Source organism: Rhipicephalus microplus, chromosome 3 (genome assembly GCF_043290135.1).
Source record: "Rhipicephalus microplus isolate Deutch F79 chromosome 3, USDA_Rmic, whole genome shotgun sequence".
Taxonomy (NCBI): domain Eukaryota; kingdom Metazoa; phylum Arthropoda; class Arachnida; order Ixodida; family Ixodidae; genus Rhipicephalus; species Rhipicephalus microplus.
Window position 1 is genome coordinate 106,457,489 of NC_134702.1, and position 22,090 is coordinate 106,479,578.

The window sequence follows — 22,090 nt, forward strand, 5'->3', positions numbered from 1 at the left end:
CCTGCGTCCGCACGCGTCGGTGACCAGAAGCAGAATCACTGCGCTACCGAGGCGGACAACGAAGTTGCTGCATGCGGGCAATGCAAAGTTTGAAAAAATAAAAACCCAGACACTCGTTCGGGTGGAGTAGGGTGTTCTCTAGAACACTGTAGTTGGAGGAACAGCGCAGGTCATCCTGGTGTTGCCAACTGGCCGTTCATTCTGTTGGGCCGTGTATTTTGGATTTCACGTTTTTATATGGGTGGTGTCAAATGCCGATTATGCTTCCCTTTGGAAAAATACCAAGATGGTTGTGTACAGGTTCTCTGAATGCTATAAAATCACTCTCTACAAGTCTCAAAGGGGCCATGATGACCAGACCCACCGCTAGAGAGATAGGGGGGGGGGGGGGCCGCCCTCCTCTAAAATCTGCATGGTGCGGGCTATTTCACTCAATACAAATAAAAAGTAAGTGATTCTCAGGGCTATCAACAAGTGGGCCCCCTCCTTGAAAAAAAAAATTCCTGTCTTCAGGCCTGGCCATGTCACCTAATTTTCGCTCATAATCTGTGTTATGTAAGTTCATCCGTGGATGTTCACAAACAACCTGGCGAAATTTCAGCGCATGTGGTTGTGCACTTAATTTATAATGAATGTTTTTTTAAGCCCGCGAGTGGCCCGAGAGTCTGGCAACAGTGGTGTACACGCGAGCCGTAAAGTAACAAGGTACTTACTTTGCTAGCGTCTGTGTTCCGGTCAACGATATTGTTTCGTAGTCAGCTGAGCGTGCGATGCCGCTACCCCAGTTTTCTTCAGCTGAGCATTGAAAACTGTACTGTTTGCGGTGGCTGGCAGTGAGGTATACGATGGCTCGACTTCTAGAAGCACATGACGTCACACACGCCATGGCACGTGCGCCATGGCGTGTTCGCACGTAAAATGCCACAAAAAGAGTTGGCGATAGGCAGTGGCGTAGCCGTTTAGTGGGGCATTCAGCAAGCGCTCGTCCCAAAATTTCTTTCTGCCCCTTGACTACCCGATCCCCTTGTCAGATCAAAAACGTGTCCCCGCCGAAACAAATTTGTGCCTACACCACTGATCACTGGTGAGCATCAGTGGGCAATTTGTTCCCCGTAAAATACGCGATGCTTGTTAAGGTGCCCAGAAATCCGCTAACTGTTCTTACAGTATATTAAGAGCGAAAAGTTTGTGAATCTGCGGCCAGAACTTGCGCGCTTCGAGCAAGCACTTCACCGCACTGCACTGCAACATGAAGTCGGTATAACAATATCTGGCGTTTCACGTCCCTAAGCCATGATGTGATTATGAGAGACGCCATAGTGGAGGGCTCCGGGAATTTCAAGCGTCTGGTGTTCTTTTACGAGCACTGGCGTCCCACAGTACATGGGCCTCGACCATTTTGACGCCATTGAGATGCGACCTACGCAGCCGGCATCGAACCCGCGACATTTGTGTCAGCAGCCGAGCACCCTAACCACCACTCTACAGCGGCGGACTCATGAAGTCAGTATACGAACGCGCCATTGACCAACGGAGGCCGAAAGCGAAGGGCAAGGAGGAAATGATGCTTTAGAAGTCTGCGCTACCGTCAAAGAAATACGATGGCCTTAGAGTATATTAAACATGGTCTTTTCGATATCAGCGCATCCTAATTATATAACTATTTCTTTAATTATTACGAAAGTATAGTGTGGAATTTGTGACGTCACAATTGAGAAATGGCTGCTACGTATCGATAAAAATGCAGAATAAGAACTCTAACTGTTAAAATTAACGTCTGGGCGAGACGATTCGCTGAAATTTCACAACAGTGCAGGAAATGACGTACCGCTAAAAAAAATGGGCATGGACGACAGCTCTGCTGCATGAGTTATTGTTTTTTTACTGGCCTGTCGTCTCTTCTACGGTATCAAATTGTAAGTCAGAAAGGAGCGTTGTATCCTAATTTTCTATCTTATATTCGCAGCATTTTTTCTCACATAGGGTTTAGTTTTTGTTTTGTTTTTTCTTCTGTCTCTCGCAAAGAATTTCCGTATATGGGATCCATCGCCCTATATAAAACGCTACTTCAAGTGCTGTTCGCAGAAGGTAATCGTTCTGCTCATTTGTAAATGCAAGTTTTTGGGTTGAAGCTCCCTGTGGTCTAGGGCACGGTGTAAGAATAGTTTTCTTACACCGTGGTCTAGGGCAATCCCTCGTCCCTCCTCCGTGCACAGTATGTCTCCCTTCTCATGCAGTAGATGGCGTTCTGTCCTTGAAAATAATATTAATAGACGTCGTTAGTGGTTTTAGTATATTTGACAATTTCGTATAGTTGATAGACGCACAAAGAGACATAAGACATGAACGTACGGACGCGCGGATGGATGCATGGACGAACGCACGGACGTACGGAAGTACGGACGGACTGATGGACAGACTCATGGACGGACGTATGGACGTTTCGTCCCACTCATCATCATTCACTCCGCGGATATGCTGTGAATTTTCCCCTCATGTAATCGACCAATGTGACATCCAAAATCCACAAAACTTGAATCGCGGAAGTACGCAGACCGGCACTGATGAAAAAAAAAAAAATAGAGCAGCTTTTTAGGTGGAATGCTGAACGTTGGGCGAGCAAAAATTGAATCTTCGAGTGCACAACAAAGGGTGAGGTGGCTATCGTACAGCAAATTTCGAGCAATGACAGATATTAGTGTTGCTGCACAACAAAGGGTAAACAAGGAAGGATGACGCTGTAGCTTCAAGGTCTTGCCATAATTTATGAAAACATGCCTATTTGCAGAACGCAAGCTGTGTCTGTTCTGATTATTGATCCTGCAATTTTAAAAAAGTGATGATTTTGCAGACTTTTAGAAATTTTCAAAAATATCTATTCAACGTTGTCGAGGATTCCTAAAATTACACGTTCCACAGTTATGTGCCTTCAACATTCGCATCAGGGCTCTAGTTATCGTTTCCTGGAATTATCTCTCGCACTGTTACTTCAAGCTCGTGCGGTTGAAGCGAGAGGTGGGAATTACCCTCTGCTAGCAAGATGAGACAGGTTAATAATGGTCGAAAAAGAACGCATGCAGACTTATAAAGTGAAAGCCTTAAAAACCTCTGGTTCGTACGTCCATCCATCCATCCATCCATCCGTTCCCTAAATAGGTGCCAGCTATGGCCCCTCCCCGTCACACTTCCTCAGCAAACACGGTATTGCTGATATGATGTAAAAAGAAAATAAATAAAACAGAGAAAACTAAACAATAAATTATCAATGTTTTTTTTTTTAAATAAACATGGCACTTAGTCAAATGGCCACAGGCTTTTGCCGAACACACTTCGCAATTGACAAAGTGTCTATCAATCACGTCCCTTTTTTTTCTTTTTTAGAAGCAGGCGTACGCCTCATTTTCTTTCGCGTATTCATTTCAGTATGTTTTTTTTTGTCCTCAGGTAATCAAGTATGATCTTATAACAATCGCACATGTTTTCTTTTATGATTTCAATTTTGTTGTCTTTGCGAAAAAGTAACTATAGATCCATGACCTTTTTTGTGCCGATAAAAGTTACTGAAAGGACACTCTCAACGATTTTTTACCGTCGCCGTTGTCGTCATGCTCCGCATAAAGTGAGAATTGATAACCTTGTCCCACGCTTCGTATATTCTACCCGCAAGTAAAGGCGCGTGAGTGCTGGGGACAAATGCGGCTCAAGCAGAAATGAAACGAGCCGGCCATCTCCACCGCACAGAGGGCGCTCGCGACAACACCGCCTCGCGAACGAAGCATCTCGTCGATGGTTCCTCAAGCAGAAAGGAATCGCCCCGCCCATTTCTTTCGTCAGACGAAGGCGCAGGAGCGGGCGCCGGTGGGTGCCGGAGGAGCTGCAACAGCAAACCTTGATCAGAAGGGTCCGGTCACGAGCGCGATCTCGAAAAACATCGGTAGACGGCTCGTATACGCTTGCTGTGCTCCCACCTTTCACTTCGCGTTGCAGTGACAGACTGAGTGAAAACCACTGCGCTCCATGAAGCGACCGTGTCGCCTCACACGGACGTTTTGTAGAGTTACGCAATATCGGATCCATAAGAGTCAGTGGCTATATAGCCTTTGGTGGTAGGGCATTCCACTGTGTTGCAGTCACATTCATAACTTCACCTTTGCTGCGAAATCGTAATTTGAAGAACCGAGCGTTGAGCGAGCTGGTATGACATTATAATGGCAGTTTGCGCAAAACACACGAACAATAAGGGAAGATGGTTGGCACCTGTTTGTGCCTTCTTCCGTTTTTGTTCATGTTATTTTTTTCGCTAAATGCCATTCACAAACTGTGATTTTAGTTTTCATTCGTTGCATTCAGTTTGGCGTCGGTTTCTGTAACTTGTTATTTCATGACATCTGGTTGCCTCCACTTTCCGATCACCATGTGCCAACTTCTTGAAGCTATACGTACACATACGCCTCTCTTTTTATTGCACTCTCGGCTGGATTTCGCCGCCGGCATGGGAGTCGGCGTTGACGTCGGCGTCAATGTCATACACCGTATATTGTCACGTGTTCACAGAACGATCACAACGTCTGTTCACAGGAGCAGCACTGGATGTCGAGCCGAACCGAACGTTAGAGCACGAGCACCCCAACCGTCCTCCTCTTCTCTCACACCATGGCACATACTCGCCTTGGCATGGCTAAACCTCGTTCCATGCTTGTGGCATCCCCCCCCCCTTCGAAAAAAAAAGTACCACCCCGATCACCAATGCCGATTAAAAGTTAAAGTAGTCGCGTACACGCACAAAGACGCATGATGAAGCAGTGTCAGGTGGCTCGGGGGTAGTGTGGCCTCATCCGTGACACATGAACAATGTCGGCCTGCTGGGAACATCGAGACCGCTGAGCTGTGTCTTCAAGCAGAATTTCGTAGTTGACATCTGTGAGGCGCCGTAGTACTCTATAGGGACCGAAGTAGCGGTGAAGTAACTTTTCCGAGTAGCCCCTTTTGCAACGGGGATCCACAGCCAGACCCGATTACCGGGTTGGCAATGACATGGCGATGACGGGAGTTGTACCTCTGCGAGTCGATTCGTCGTTGTTTTCGGATCCGCTCGAGTGCAAGCTGGCGGGCCGCGTCGGCGTGCCGGTTAAAGTCGTTCGCATCAGTAGTAATATCGGTCGTGTCAGGCAACAGCATGGCATCAAGCATCGCAATTGCTTCTCGGCCGTGAAGCAACCGGAAGGGAGTGAAACCCGTAGTCTCTTGAACCGCAGTGTTGTAAGCGAACGTTACGTATGGCAAAATTGCGTCCCAGTTTTTGTGATCACGGTCGACGTACATAGATACCATGTCAGCGAGCGTCTTGTTTAATCTCTCCGTCAGACCGTTGGTTTGTGGATGGTATGTGGTTGTTTTGCGATGAGCTGTTGCACTAAGTCTCGTGACGTCTTGCATCAATTGGGCTGTAAAGGCTGTTCCACGGTCAGTGGTAAGAACTGTTGGCGCTCCATGGCGGAGGACGATGTTGTTGATGAAAAAATACGCAACCTCATTGGCGGTGCCTCGTTGTAGGGCTTTCGTTTCGCAGTACTTCGTTAAATAGTCAGTAGCGACTACTATCCAGCGGTTGCCATCATGTGACTTCGGGAAGGGCCCAAGCAAGTCCATGCCGATTCGTTCAAATGGTTGTGACGGGGGTGTAACAGGCTGCAATAAACCAGCAGGGCGCACAGGTGGGGCTTTACGGCGCTGGCAATGATTGCACGTTTTAACGTAATGCTTGACATCCTGCGTGAGCTTTGGCCAGTAGTAGCGAGTCCGAATCCGGGCAAGGGTACGTGTGAATCCTAGGTGGCCGGAGGAAGGCTCGTCGTGGCAGGCAGATAAAATGTCAGCACGTAGCCCTGGTGGAACGACGAGGAGGTACTCAGTCGCATAAGGTTCGAAGTTCTTTTTGTAGACGATCACGTGACAATATGTATAAGTATCTATACATATGAAAACGCAAGAAAGAAAAAAATCCCCAAAAAAGACTCCGGCGCGCAGAACCGAACGTGGGACCTCTGCGTCGTGCATGCGACGCGTTAACCACTGAACCACCGACAAGTCCCTCCTTCAACGTTCAAACGGCAAGCTATTCATATCTACTACTTTACGCCGTTGGCGGGTATCTCGGGGGGGGGGGGGGGGGGGACTATAGAGTTTTCAGCACTATCAGCAAGATGGCGCAGTGAGCACGCGGTGGCTCTCATCTCTCACGCGTACTTTGATCCGCATAGAGAATAAGGAGGTGCACGCTCGATCACGCACCCCCATCTTGCACTTGGAAGAATCGTACGTCTTGGCTAGCCTTTGGGTTTCGTCTGAACGATTCTGTTGTAGTTACTGGTCGCACAAAGGTCCCTGCAATCGTTGCACAGCCTCCGTTAGCGAAAAGGGCGCGCTTTTCAGATACAGCGAAGTAACAAATGAGACGCTCATTTGCGTTAATATGTACCTGTGAATGCGTTTCGTGCGTAATTTGTGCGTGAGAAACGCGGGGCACGTTTCGATCTACTTGTCATTCTGTGCGTGACCTTCCGATTTGTTGCTATCGCGTTCATTGCTTCGCCTTCTCGGCAAAGCAGTGACTGTTTTCTTTTTTTTTTCTTTTACGTATTGGATGTTCTTGCTTTCCTTGCGTATTCGTGTGCGCACGTTCACTGCTCTTCTCCCATCATAGGACTGAGTGAGCTGTACTGTAATCTCAGTCAAAGATAGTGGCCCTGATGAAGACAAGTACGTGTGCTTGTCTAAGCGTCCTTTGGAGATATACTCGTTTAAACACCGTGTAGATTGTCTCAAAGCCTTTCTGTATGTTCCTTTATGACGCTGTCTTCCTTGTTGTGTACCCAAGACCTCACAAGAATGCCACAGACTTCAGGACTCAGAAAGAGTGCGAACTTTATCGTGTGCCCGCGGAATGGTGTCAAGGTTTGAAGAATCTCGGACAAGGAAAGCGATAGAGAAATATGGAACTACTCGTATCTCAAGCCACCCTAACGTTGGCCGTGATTTCGCTGAAGCCGGTGTGAGCCATTCATAGAGAAAAACAAGTGTTCATGTGAGGCGGCGCCTGGAATACCGCTCCAATTCGAACACAGAGTCCTAAAACATCGAATACAAGTAAGACTCTTTTTTTTCTTCTATTCTTCTTTTTTCTTCTATTCTTCTATTTGCTCCAATGGTCATGTGGCACACGTGAAGAGGAATCACATAACTAATAATACAGCAAGAACAGAATAAAAAAACAGGCAAGGAACTATCTGTTCTGTGTGAACTGCAGATAAATTCGATAGGTTTGTAGCGTTTCCAAAATATGGCTCTTTTAATTATAGTTTATTGTGCTCCCAGGGTTTTCATGTGGCATCGTGTAATGGTGGAAATCATTACCGATCATCACCATAGTCATCATGAAGTAATATCTGCGGTTTCACGTCCCAACTCATTTTCATTAACATCAGATCGACTACGCCCACTGCAGGGCCAATTCCCCTCCCAGAGTTCCTCCAACCATCCCGGTCATGTTCACGCACGCTGCTGCCATGCTGCACCTGCAACTTTGTCACACCATCAGCGTTTGCCTTCTCTTACAATGCAGTTTCCTACTTTTATTCATCAGCTGTTATCTCACCTACTTGCTGCATTTTTTCCTCCTGTCCATTTATTTTTCTCGGTTTCGACTAAGATGTCCTGAACACCCATAATTGTTCCCTGAATTACAAGTCTCATTTTCCCTTCATCCACTCACTGTGTCGCTCTCAATTTAAGTTGAACCTTCTTTGTAAGCCTCCAGGTTACACCTGTTAAGCCCGATCCAATGGCTACATGCGAGCCATTCCCTTGTTGCATAGCTGCAAGTATATGTGCTCTATTCCGAGTTTAGTTAAAACGACTGAGGGAATTTTTGCTCTCCCAACAGAACACTTTCATGGTGCAGATGATATGAAAAAAATCGCAGCATATCTACGGAGTACATGATGATGAGTGGAAAGCGAAGCGATCAACGCAAATAAGCGTCTCAGTTGTTACTTCGCTGTGTCTGAAAAGCACGCCCTTTTCACAAACGGAGACCGTGCAGCGAGTGCAGTGACCATTTTGCGCCCGGTAGCTACAACAGAATCGTTCCGCTGAAAGTTCAGGACGTACGATTCTACCCACCACGAGATAAGCGTGCGCGCGTAAGTGTCCAACCCCCCTCCCCCCCTCTCTGCGTGGGAGATGACAGCGCACGCCGCCACGTCGTAGCGATCCAGCGACGCGCGCTCATTGCGCCATCTCACTGGTATTACTGAAAACCGGATAGCTCCCCCGAGATGGCCATCGCCATCAGTAACTGGTGGATATACAAAGCTTGCCGTTTCGATGTTGAAGAAGGTGCTTCTTCGTGGCTCAATGGCTAACGCTTAGCATTCACAAGCAAGAGGTCGGGCGTTCGATTCCGTGCGCTATGCTGCGCACCAGACGCAGGAAGAAGCGAGCGCAGGGTGGGGGACACGTGAGCCCGCAATAAAAAAGTGAAGAACGAAGTGTTCAACCAGGGCAACGCGGGTGTCGGTCTCGTCTCTGTCGTAACATATTGGTGCCGAAACCCGGGATTTCGGCACCAAAGTGTTGTGGAGAAAAGGACAAGCCGCCGAGTCTGATCTTGGCTTGATTTCGTAGATTCGCAAGGTTTCTTGATCATTCCCGTACTTTTTCGGATTCATGTTCACGAGCCGTTGTTGGTATCGCCTCGGAAGCCTTTGTAGTAGCTGCGCATTTATGCGCTGCTTGACCACTTCGGGTGTCAGGTAGTCCTGAGTGGATGCCTGGCTCGCAGGTGCATCCAAGCTGGATGAAGACTCCGAGGTGAATGACGACTTTTCTTCTTCCTTGTTTAACGAGGGACGGAGCCGATGCATCTTGGTTCTGTTGGCCAGTGACCTCACCGAGGACGGGAATCTCGGCCACGTTCGAAGGAACCGGAGATTCATCCACGAGCTCTGTTGCCGGTAGCGGTTTGTCGGCGTGTGTCTTGGCGTCGCCAACAATGACTCACGTCGAACTGAAGTTTTTTGGTTCATCAGTTTGAGTTTTGACAGCGTTTTTGGAAACATAGCTACGGCAGTCTTTCGGCGACTTGATTACTGTGTGTCCCACTTCACGAGAGTCCTCGTTTGTGCCGGATCCCTGCATGATGCACATGGCGTAGTGATGGAGCTGTGCGGTGTGGCGCTCGCAATTCCAGCGCAGGTCTCTGGCATCAGGCGTCATCTTCTTGTGATGTTTGGTGGCATCGTGGACGCTTATAAGATACATGTACCTGGTTGAGTGTTGCTCGTAGTAGCGCTGCTGCTCACCGTACCAATAGTTTACTTGCTTGGGCTTGAAAGAAGATAGACCCACCAGGATCGGGCTTGAGGCACGTGTAGGACTAGAAGTAGGGCTTCGCTTGTTGTTCTCCATAAGGCACGTCCTGGGGGTACATGGTGCCACACGACGGATAGTACATGCGTTGGTCCTTTGGGTCTGGGAAGTAGCACTGCTTTCGCAAGCTGTGGTTCAGGCCGTGATTAAACGGGCCCTTGTAGTCACTGCGCTCGGTGAGTCCATGGTTTCCCTCGCCCATCGAGCTTTACACGGCATACCTTGCGGACGAGTCCGCCCACTGAAGCGTCGTGGATCGCGTGGAAAGCGGCGGGTTTTTCAGCGTGTGCTCGAAACTCGTTCTAGTTGTGGTTGACGCGTATAAGTAAGTCGTCGCTTGGTTCGACGCCGATGCGGGAGGAGTTCTGAGGTCCGTCAAAAGCGAAGTCGTGGCCTGTGGCGACGTTGAGGCAAAAGAAGTCGTAAGGCCGGTTGCAAGCGAAGTCGAGGCCTGCTGCGACGTCGTTACGAGAGGGGTCGAGAAGCCAGTCGAAAACGAAGTTCCGGCCTGGTGTGACGTCGGTACGAGAGGAGTCGTGAACCTGGTCGAAAGAGAAATCACGGGCCGAGAAGGAGTGGTGGTGGACCTGGGAGCCTTACGAGGCGACCATTCACATGCACCCCGATCTCACCGTCATCTAAAAGTTCAAGTACTTGAATACGTATACTTATCCAGCGCTGCGAAGCGGGCCATTGAAGGAATGTGCCTTACAGAAGCGAACTACAGCATCGCCGTCAAGGTGCTCACCGAAAGGTTTGGCCCAAAGGATGTCCTCATCTTGACAGCCTTCTAGCCATCGACCAATATAGAAATCATTTCAAGTATCAAGGCTGTGGAACTTGTACGAGCAGATACAGTTCCGGGCCAGCTGTTTGGAGAGCCTTGGTATGCCGCCTTCTGAATACGCGCTTAATTGTTCTGCAACTGGTTCTGATGCGCTTATTGTTAGAGGACCTGGCGATCCAGTACCGAATACGCATGAAAACCGAATCAGATGCCGCGAATTCTGTAGTCCAGTCGAGAGACAAGCAAGTGGAGGCAATCCTGAAACTCCTTCAAGTTGAAGTCGAAAGCAGAGAGGAGAGTCGCGCGCCATGCGAGAAACCCGCTTCAGCGAGCCCGTCACCGAACCGTAATAATACTACGAACACCATGACGCCACCTTATCTGCCGTCCGCATTAGCACTGACAGCACGGTCATCATCGGCAAGTTCAAATTCAAGGCCTGAACAGACGATATGTCTCCTCTGTGGCACCTAGGGACACATGACGCGTGATTGTCTGGTCACGCTATCAGCAGAGGAAAAGTGTCAACGTCTTTCCAGCAGCAGCTGCTTCAGATGCGGGAAGCAAGGACACATTGCTCGCAGTAGCCGAACCGCACCCTGGCTTAAGTGTGACCGATGCTCCAGACGCCATATTTCTGCTCTGTGCGAGATCTGGCGCCAACGATGGAGCTGACAGTCCACAGTTGACTGCAACTGAACCCCTAGAGGTGACCTCACAGCGAGAAAAGCGCGTAACAACGGCCCCTGCAAGCAGCACGCACTCGTCGTCTGTGTTGCTCCAAACAGCTACAGTTTGGGCATACGGAACTGGTGGGCGCGTACCAGTGTGACTGCTGCTTGACACCGGCAGCCAAGGAACGTTCATCCGTAAGGGCATATCACAGCAGCTTCGCCTATCTTACATTGGAACTGAAGAGGTGGACGTCTTTACGTCCGGTGAGTCAAATCATCCACGACATTACCAGTGCCGAAGGATAAACGTCACGCTCAGTGGACGTATGGGCCTATCGACGTCGATCTTGAAGCTCTGGAGGTGCCAGAGGTCTGCGCTGTAACTGGTCCCACGTTAAATCCGAGTGTTATCGCTATGATGCGTGACCGCAATCTGGCGTTTGCTGATGCACCTCAAGGAGACCAACCCCAAGACTCCATGATAAGCATTTTGATCGGCTCAGATCACTACTGGAGGGTAGTGACCGGGCGCGTCGTTATCGACTCTCTGTTCGCAGTTGAGACCATATTTAGCTTGGTCCTTCAGGGAGCGGCAGCTAACGTCAACTATCGCTTGTCGTCGCATAACATCAATGCCACTGCCTCGTTCCTAGCTTGTTCCGACAACTGGCGCACCAAAGTCCTACCTCGAGACCCATCAGCCATCTGGCGCTTAGACGCCATCAGCGTCACTCACGGACAAGACGACGTCAGCAAGCACCCAGTACTCATCCACTTTCATAGCACAGTACGCAAGAGAGCAGGACGCTACGAGGTACCACTGATGATCAAGACACCAGGTCTCATGTCGTGGACGAACCGAAGTGTGGCTGAAACCTGGCTCAAGCATCAGCTTCAGCGGTTCGAGCATCACCCAGAGGTCGCCGCACGTCGCGCGGGCCAGCCTTTGCCATAAGGTTCCAGTGCTATGACACTAAGTCCAGAAATTGACCTGGAAGTTTCCTGTATCTTGTCGCAGTTATAGTGGCGAATTTGGGAAGGACTGATAGTACTGGACCTTCAATGCTGCTCGTGCCAGAGAGTCGGCGATTTCATTTACTTCTAAGCCGCAATGACCAGGTACCCATACAAATTTCAGTAGCTGCAGCTGAGGAGGGACTAGCATAAGGAGTGTCTTTAAGGCATCAATTTTGTTGACGCAGTAATCAACGTACATACTGACAGGGAATCCGTGATTATGATCGTGTTATAGGCATTCAAAGGTAGCTTCCGCAGCGATAGAACTATTCCGATGCCTTAACATCATTCTTGTCTTGTCTTGTCGCCTAGGACATCATTCTCTTTATTCTCCGATCCCACGCGCTCATCCTCATCTTCTTTCCTATATACATCACTTCCATGCTCCGACGAGAAAGCAGCCACGTGTTTACTAGTTTAATACCATTGGCACTTATAATAACTTATTTGAGTACGGACCATATGTGAAGGAACATCATCGTTGTCTTGCGCTCACGTTACAGCGTTATTGGATATGTGAAAGAACTATCCTTTAACGTGGCCACGGTGAACGTGGTATTTGCCGCGTGCTCATTGAGAAATGTGGCGAAATTAGATCATGTTTAATAAAGACAAGAGCAGAGAAAACGAAATGGAGCAAGCACGAGATTTTGACATTACGGTGTCTAGCATCGATTCAATTTTTTCTGCGCAGTTGGAGAAATAAATCGCAAAACCGATTCGCACTGCTTTAGTTCTGAAATCACATAGGACCATATCAAACGAAAGCGCACTGTGAGCAGGTCAGAAAAAAAGATGCTACTGGCATAGCCTAGGAAGCTATGCTACTGGCAACAAGGGTTGATTGGATTCTTTTTTCTGCAAAACGACGCCAGACACCCAGTCAATCCAATCCAAATGAGTAATCTGCCGTCCTTACATTCTTTCCAAAGTGTTATCTCTATTAATTGGAACCGATTTGCCGTTCTGGAGCGATGGTCAACGGCGTGGTCTCTCTCATCGCTTAACAAGGTAACTGACAAAAAACCGTCTATTCAATTTCAAGCTGGACTTCGCTTTGAAAACACTGGCGTATCGCTAGATGGGCAACGTTTCGTTACTCGCGTTCCGAAACTGAGCTTTCGTGCTATGTACCGGCTCGCCCCGATGATCTTTACGCCCACATTTGCCGTTCCCACTGTGATATATCCTGCGATGCCTGACATAGGCTTAAAACGGCTCTTCGCACGCAGCTCCGCAAGGATATATCGATTGTGCGGTGAGTCAGCTTGCGTCAATGACACCCAAGTGAACGCGATCGAGATATTTGCTGCATAAATTGTCGAGCGTGTTTCCTCTGCCTTGCTTAAACTTCGGCGAGTAAGAACAGGTGCGCTCCAGCACGACGCATGTGTCTCTTAGCCGCAGCGGTTGCTAACGTTCTTTGCAACTACTGGAACCTACTTGTCTGAAGCGCCTGACAACTGCTGCTTCGACGGCCACATATGCATCGTATGCATGCGGTTTTCCTTTAGCTGTGTTTAGAAGTGTACGGGGTTTCGCTGGCGTACGCCGGTGTATGTTACTTTGGGTAGACGTATTTGTGCTCGTTTTGCGGGCTTACGTACTCGTGACAATCGCAGATCTTTTTTTTTTTTTTTTCTTGTTTTCCTGCTGGAAGAAACATCCCGATGCGGCACTCGCTGGGCGTGGTTCTGGGACGAGCCGCCTCGCACCGGTGAAGGTTGCATCGTTTTTGGCGTTTCAGTGTCGTGTGCCGTGGTTTGCGCGTGCTTCTATGCGTGCCGAGCGTACTACCCGCCGCGTTTGTGGGGCAAGAGCACCCCCGAAGCTGCCTTCCGAAACCGTGTCCTTGGCTCGCGCCACGTGAGGAGTTGGCGCGCGGGGGAAGCCCTTCGTCACGAGCTTAGACGACCGAGGAAATTGCGTGGCTTCCGCCTTCGCCGCATGAGCCGGCGGCTTGTCTCGGCCCACGCGCAGCTATCGGCGAGCGCGAGATAAGGCATACCACGCCGCACAGGGAGAACGAAAAGTAAGCTACCGCCGCGCGTGAGAGGTCTTCTCAGCATTTCCACGCAAAAGTTTTGACAGCGCCGCAGCTGGCCGGCAGGCGGTCTTGTTTACGTTTTCGCAGGGCTCGCCGTTTGTCTCTGCTGACCCGCGCGATATTAGTCACCGGTGGCATTCTTCGAGCGCGCTCGGAGTTTCTGGAGGTGTTTCATTGGAGACGGCGTTGCAAGAAAGCGCCTTCGTTCTTATCCAACGGCTGCGTGCGTGTGCCCTATCTGCGCCGGAGTCAATCTGCATTGCGACTTCCTTCCGGACCGAACTCGATCTCAAGGCTGCGAGTTCCTCGAAGTCCGCCGCGCATGCGACTTGACGGCCGGGGGAAGCCCTTTTGTCACGAGTCTGCTTTCGAGGATGTTGCGTGACTTTCCAACTTCCTCCTTTTCTGTGCTTCCTCTCTGTCGCGTTTGATTATATAATTGTAGAAGGAAGGAAAGTACAGAGAATCTGGCAGAGAGTCGGCACCTTCGAGGGATGCCGATCCGTCTCTCGGCTCGCCCTTTAAGAAGTCGGGGTTTTCTAGTTTTCAGCATCAGTAGTCGCACGTCCGCATGCCGATTAAGACGCCACACGTTGTGCATCTGTACACAAGACTCTGCATTTTTCGTAAGGCTTTGTTTTTTTTTTTTTATTGGACAGTTTGTCACATGTTGCCCGAATGTTTTAGGAGCGGTGGCTTTGCACTTAATGTCTTGAAGGGTGACATATATACGTGTGGACGACTACCCTTAAAGTCCATTTATGAAAAAGGTTCGACGTTAACCTTTGCACAACTGAGATGAAATACCGTAATGTTCATTAGCCTTGCAGGGAGCCAGATGCAGTGTTAAAAGCCCAGCAGTTCATTCGCATAGGGGTTATTGTTTCAGTTTTGGGGGTTTGTTATTGCACATTTTATGAGGGTATGTTTGTTCAACTGTCTGCATCATTTGAAATAACATAGCATCATATCCTGCTGTATGAAGCTTTGCTATTTCCTAGAGCCAGTGACTGACATGAACATCCTGATACAGAGCTTTTATCTTGTTTTCTTTAAACTAACAATTTGTTTTTATAAAGACTAACATACTGTGTGCTAAAGTTATGTGTACATGCAAGGCATCGATAAAATAGAGCATAACGTATTTGTGCCATTTGGATATTGTCACAGTTTTACGTTAATATGTGTGCACATTTTGCAAACAACATCGCTTATAGATGTCAGCTTCCGATGTCGAAGTAATCCCCATGGTGATAGTATTTCGTTGGCTTGTTATTACAAAAGAACGTATGAGCAACCTTTGCTGCGTTCTAGTAGATGACACCGTTCCAGATAAGTGAGCCAACCTATCGCTGAAATATCTTTTTCCTTTTATCATACCATTCATTGTCATTTTCATACCAGTACACATTTTGTTCTGCTTAACGAGCTTTTTTTGTCCCCAGTCATTAGCTCTCGGGATTAGCTGTATGGAGCTGGCATTCTACACAAAAAAATTACTAATGTTTCAGCTGTGCCACAGCTGAAACATTATCAGCAACACTGTCTATTTTGCAAGCATGAAAGAGAGAGAAGAGATGAGCATGTGGCAAGGTTCCCTTACCTTTCTCCTTCTATTTGCTTTGATATATGGTGTGGTATGTTTATGAATGAAAAAACGACAAGACGGCTTGCACTGTCTCTGTTGCACAAAGGTTAGGCTGCATCTGTCCCCCCTTGTGTCGGTCAGCATACTTCTTATCTTGCATGCCTTTCACCATGCGGAGATGCTAAGGGCCCGTAGTGGCGCACAGCCCGACTTTGTCTTGCGTACATGCAAGTTGTTATCAGTTTGGGGATCCTAGCTGTCGAAACATGCTGGCTGCGTAGCAGTTGTGCAGGTTTTTATACTTCCCTGGATTTGTTCAGTGTCAATTTTTTGGGGTGTGGGGGCACAGAACAATGCGTCAGTGAAGCATGAATCTACCCATCTGCTTTGTGCAGGACTGAGTGACACACAAATTCGGACTCGGTGGTGTGCTGAAGCGCAAACCCGGTGGCAGCGATGGCCGAGTCCAGGAAATTGGGCAGCTTGCTGCAAGAGATGAACCGTGACCTCAAATGTCGCAAAGGGTGCAGCTACTACGGGAACCCCGAATGGGACGGGTACTGCTCTCAGTGCTACAAAGAGCTCCGAGCGGCGCAGGCAGCAGCAGCAGCTCCAGCCAGCCCTCTAGGAACCCAACCGGCAAGACGGTAAGTGTGCATGCCTCATTGCAGTTGAAAGAACGGTTGTGTAATTTCCTAAATTGCCTCAGTGTGCCCTTGCAGCCATTGTTATGTGAAGTACCGCTGTCAGTTACGGCGTCATTTGATGACACATGCTCAGTGAATGCGTCAATAAAGAGGGAGAAGGGGGAATAGATAGTGCTGGACTAAGTCCTTCATATCTTGATCAATACGTGTGATTTAAGAACAGTAACAATATGGACGAAAAATTGTGGTTCCACACACTCTATGAAACCCGCAAGTTTTGATAAGTTTGCAGATTGCATACATTATGGAAGTCTAATTTAGCATGCAGAATTCACTGCATTACATGCATGAATGGCTTGAATGGTAAGGCCTTCAAGACAATTTATTCATGGAAGCTTATTCTGGAACGATCAATAGCGGACTGACAGATCACTTGCGTAGTCGCGGGACAGGTTGGAGCTCTTGAAACGACAACAGATTGCGTGCTACTGATTTCAGCATTATAAGCGGCTTGACCCTGTTCGGGCTTCACTTTTTGAAGCTCTTCCAACCCCTCCCCTGTTCTGGTGCACTCTAGCGTAACAGAATGCAATGTCATTTATAACTCAACACGTGACCCATAGGCACAGTGGGAACCAGGAAACACCCCAGCGTACAGTTCCTAGTTGGATGCATCATTCGCTTGGTAGGAAAAGGTATGCTTGACGTTGCTCACAAACACCTGTCATGACTGCTCACGCGGGTCCAGCGTAGTGACTGCATTCAATAAAAGAACGTCATGTTCAAGGTGTAATAAATCATCACAGGCGGAATGAGGAAACACTTGCATGGAACCTTGTGCTGCTCAAGTTGACAAAACAGCTGTCGAGTGCTGCATATGGGCCAGGACGGGCCAAATCTAAAAGTGGTGCACGGTCATATAGCAGTTGCTATGCAATGATGGAAAGACAAGGGGTGCACTTTTGCTTTTGTGAGTTAGCTGTTGCTATGCGGCACAACACGCACGTCAAGCATCTCGAAGCACCGGCTTTCGCAGGAGAACTGGTGTTGTCATCATGCTGTTGAGTCATGCTCGCATTTATTGAGCAGTGGGTACACCTCTGGGCTGCTGCACTGGGGGACGTGAAAATAAAATTCACTGTCAGTTACGTAACTCTAAGAATGACGCTTTCGGCTATGACCGAGGTTCTTCAACCATACGAGTTTCGAAACCCTCCGTGGGTTTCATGTGTGAAAATCTGGACACATCATTGTCCAATATTGTGGATGTCTACTGATGGTACTACCTTTCTTGCATGAGAAAACGAGCTGGTAAATAGCAATCATGTGCGTCGTGTTGCACAAGCCTGCAAGTGATGGCACATTAAAAGTAGCAAACAATGTTTGTGTTTGTGACTTATTTTTGTAGATGACATTGTGACTGTAGAACTCTTTGACATTACATGAAAGCAGTTCTAATTCTTGCTCCAGCAACTTGCACAGTTACAGCGATGACTGCAGCAATTGCGGCTATGCTGTTCACTTTCTAGTGCTGTTGCCAGGCGGTACGTCACTTAGCTATTCTCCACAAATTTGACCACATACTTCTCTGGATTTTTAAACAGGCTATTTCTTTCATTATTCTTCTTTGTGCAAAAAGTTTAGACCATGTGCCATTAGACCGTGCACCATGTGCTTTCCTTTAGGACAAACAAGCGATATGTCTCATCTGCATCTTCAGTGTCTGTTGTTTCATGATGGCGCTAAAATGCCTTGCATATCATCAAACAATTCCTTTGATGTAACTTGATAAAACCATTTTTTGTACTGAGAAAGGTGTGTTCAAACAATCATTCAAGGAGCTAACTTCGCTAGTCAAATTCACTGCAAATACATGTCTATAAGTACAATGTATATAAATTCCATAATTGTTCATTTGTAAAGAAAAAAAAGTAGGAGATCTTGCATACTGTGTGTTTGGTGGAAACTTCCTTTAAAATCCCAGTACGTGTTGAATGACATTGCTCTAAAAGCAACAAAAAAAGAAAAATGTATCTATCAGCCTTTTCTGCTGGCAGTTTTTGAACACCGCCAAGGTACCTTTGATTGTGCTGCATACAATTATACATTCTGTGAGATATTTATTTCATTGAATATATCAATTTTTTTAAGCACGTCACATTCATTTTGGGCCGTTTATAATGCGATATATTTTGAAAATTTGTAATAAAAAGGTTTATAGGCTTTACTGTGGCACCAGTATGTTACTACGGGGCAAGTTTTTACCTCCTTGGTTTTAGCAGTAATTAAATATCTTTGTGTCTTGCTTTTTTTGTTTTTACCTCGAGAGTAAGCCATGTAAGCTAAACTAGACCATTACTCTTTGCACTTTAAGTACTTTCGGAAGTTCAATTCAAGCTAAAAATCGGGATTTTTTTCTGCTGTTGCATGTTATAATGGTTTTAATGGTGCAACAAGGGTGTTAGACAAAAAATTTTTAACCCACTAAGCTGATCGTAAGTTGATATATTCAAGAAAGAAATAACTGAAGCATTCAGTGCTATTTTAGGTAAACCTTTCTGTCTAAGAATATTCGACTATTTTCCAGTGGTTGCATATCTATCACGAAATTAATTCACCTAAAGATCATGAAATATTGAATCATATGCTAAAATCAATAACAGGCTGATGTTATCACTAGCAAATGACTCTCAATGTTAGCAAATCAGCAGTCATGTGTCTAACTAGAAAACAAAAAGCCTCTCAATACTCATACACAGCCGACAGCAATTCGTCAAGAACTGTTAATCAATATACATATCTTTGTGGGGTAATATTTGCCAACCTCAGGAGGAACTCTGACGTTAATGTCATAACATTAAAAGTATTAAAAGAACTTTTATTCCTTCGAAGGCGACTACGACATACAACTCCAGAAATTAAATTGCTCACTTATACTATATTTGTGAGACTTGCTTTAGAATGTCATAATGTTGCTGGATATACATGTATCATTAAACTAGTAAAAAAGCACGAGAGAGTGCAGAGAAAGGCAATTCAGTTCATTTATAATGAATATAACCTAATTGCCTCACCATCTGAACTAATCAACAGAGCTGGACTACTAACCCCACAAAATTGTGCCAAACAAGCTCGTCTGAAAATAATTTACCAGCTGATATATAACTTGCTGTACATAGATAGCACTCGCTACCTGTCCAAATCTAAAACAAGACAGACCCGTTTTAAGCATACTCAAAGACTACAAAGTTGCAGCTTTAGTACTGAATGTGTCAGATTTTTTCTGCTTGAAACCTCAGAATGGAACAGCCTACCCTCTCAAATTATCTATTGTCCTACATTAGAAACTTTTCTACAGTCTGTTGAGTCTCACTTATTTGCCTCACAAGTATAACTCTCTGGCTTTACTTTACTATGTTGTAAATACCTTTATTCTTTAGTATTTGATGTTAGCAGTTTTTTTATATCATTTTCCTAGTTTACACCCCGCCACGGTTGTCTAGTGGCTAAAGTGCTCGGCTGCTGATCCGCAGGTTGTGGGATCAAATCCTGGCTGCGGCAGCTGCATTTCCGATGGAGGGGGAAATGCTGTAGGCCCGTGTGCTCAGATTTGGGTGCACATTAAAGAACCAAAGATGGTCAAAAATTTGCAAAGCTCTTCACTACAACGTCTGTCATTATCATATGATGGTTTTGGGACATTAAACCCCACATATCAATCGATCCTAGTTTGTGAAAAATGTATACATATATATATAAAAAACTGTAACCTACTATACATTTTTTCTACATCTTGTATCATGATTTTTAATTGTGTACCTTCGACAGTGTAGTGTTTGCCTGCTTTTCATAGTGTCACTTTTTCTTGCTGATTATATTATATATTGTATTTACTTACCCTCCCTGCTATTGTTCCGTTGTGCGATTGGCAGTATGAATAAGTAAAATAAATAAAAATAAATAAATCACAGAATATCCATGGAGTGCATGATGATGAGTGGGGCGATGCTTCCGTGCATACGTCCACGCGTTCAATCGCGTTCGAGAATATAGACAACGCGCGGGTAACACTGACAAGATGCGAGCCAAAGAAGCCGAGCGCAAGCGTCTTCAACGCGCCCGTCGCTCTGCTTCGTCCATGCCCCACCAATGATCCGCCACGTACAGCGACTATCCAAGAGACTGACAGAGGCACTCATTCTCTGTGTACCCAGGCACAGCCCGCGCAGTGGCCAATCAGAGAGTAGCGGTACAGCGCCATCTAGAATATCCTCAGTCAACTGCAATTTGTATGTACTTATATGAGACAGCGCCGTCTATTATACTGTTCAGGAGACAGTGCCTTATTTTCTTTCTCGTCTCTTCTTGTCTCGGTTACGCATGACGCAATACAAGGTTAGACTAATAGGAGCTTTGCCCCTAATAATGTATCGGGCTTTATCTTAAGAAATCCTAGATGCCATGAATTGTTATGCTGTTCATAAGAGTATTCATACAGCACCACATTTATTTAGCCTCCAGTACAATGAAGCATGCTTATCTGCAATTTCCCTGTATGAATGTTTCGCCACCGCCTGACAAAAAGTTCTGAAGCGTTTAATTGAAATCATCATCATAGGTGTGAGTAGTCAAATAATCATGTGCAGCTGCATACATATTTATATGTTGGACATTTTCAGCGAAAGAATATTTAGATGTAACACAGTATAGCGCAAATTTTCACAACTATCCTGTTTTAACTGAATTACGTGGTACTCTGAACAGAGAGCTTTTACTGCCACGAGTTTTCAGAGTACGGAGTTTATAGAAGGAATGAAGTGATCCTGCGGAGCCTGGTTGTACAGCATATCATCCATAGTCACAACCTGCACTATTACATTTCATCTTCACATCGTTGCATTCTCTGTAAGCCCACAGGGTTGCTTGCCATGCTGCTTATCCAAGATACTGGAAAGTTCAACTGCTCCACATTGCTTCTAAGCCTGATGCTATGTGCCTGCAATTAGTCGTTCTAGAAATTACCCATGCATCAGCGTTGTGATGACTCGGGATCACAACTATTTTGAATGACAATAAGTGTGCCTTCAAGGCGCGCATTGTAAGGGCTTGGCAATTGTCAGCGACCCTCTCTGGAATCCTTGACGTAGTTACGCATTATAGAGCTGACCTCGGAGCGTGTGCAGAGCTCGAACAGAAATGCATTCCCTGAAGTGTTGCATTACACTTGCCTTTGCTTTGGGAACCACGTGAGGGGATTGTGAGAGTGCGAGTGCTTTCACTAGAATGAAAACTGTTTGTCAGCCGCCATCCGGAATTTTCGTGCCTTTACTCGTACAACCGACCACACTTGTCATCAGCTTATTATTCATCTTCTTGAATCTATTAAAGATTAGTTTCAATTCTGATGCTCCAATGCTGCCCAGAAATGTGGATAGTTGGATAGGGATGGTATGCTAATGGGATGAAAAAAAGAAAAACTCATAAGACAAATGCGAAAGTCAAAAAACAAGACACCGTGCTAACTCTCAAATTAATGCTATTGAAGGGGGGGGGGGGGGGGGACACGCTCAGCATAGAAACTTTTTTTGCGCACCGCCTTGTGGGCAAAAAGCAGACTTGGGAGAGAATTTAAAGCTAAAGAAATCAAACCAAAGTGTAACACAAAATATTAGATGTCTTTTTTGTTTTTCTTTGCATGTAATTCGCAATGAGTTGTGCCTATAATAAGCGCACTTATATGACTAATAGAGCTTCTTCGATGGGGCCCTGGAAAAATGTGGACCCCATTTCAGTGACCAAAAATCTATTTAAAGGGCCACTCACCAGGCCTCACACCAAATTTTAGTAAGACAGTGGAAGTTGTACGGTGTCCGATGAGGGACATTTTGCCACAAACATTTT

The 22,090-nt window shown here is 46.6% G+C and overlaps 1 protein-coding gene across 2 annotated transcripts in view; it reads left to right on the plus strand.

Moving 5' to 3' along the window:
- The first annotated feature begins 12,761 nt into the window (after positions 1-12,761).
- Positions 12,762-22,090, plus strand: part of Rabex-5 (Rabaptin-5-associated exchange factor for Rab5) — a 29,789-nt gene continuing 20,460 nt past the window's right edge. The window contains exons 1-2 of one of the 2 annotated variants that reach the window (XM_037422722.2): positions 12,762-12,918; positions 15,938-16,189. In XM_037422722.2, the coding sequence (XP_037278619.2) occupies positions 15,999-16,189 (191 nt within the window). In that variant the 5' untranslated portion in view covers positions 12,762-12,918; positions 15,938-15,998. Of the gene's footprint in view, positions 12,919-13,576; positions 14,581-15,937; positions 16,190-22,090 lie in introns of those variants that run through there. The other variant, XM_037422729.2, reaches the window with a different exon arrangement.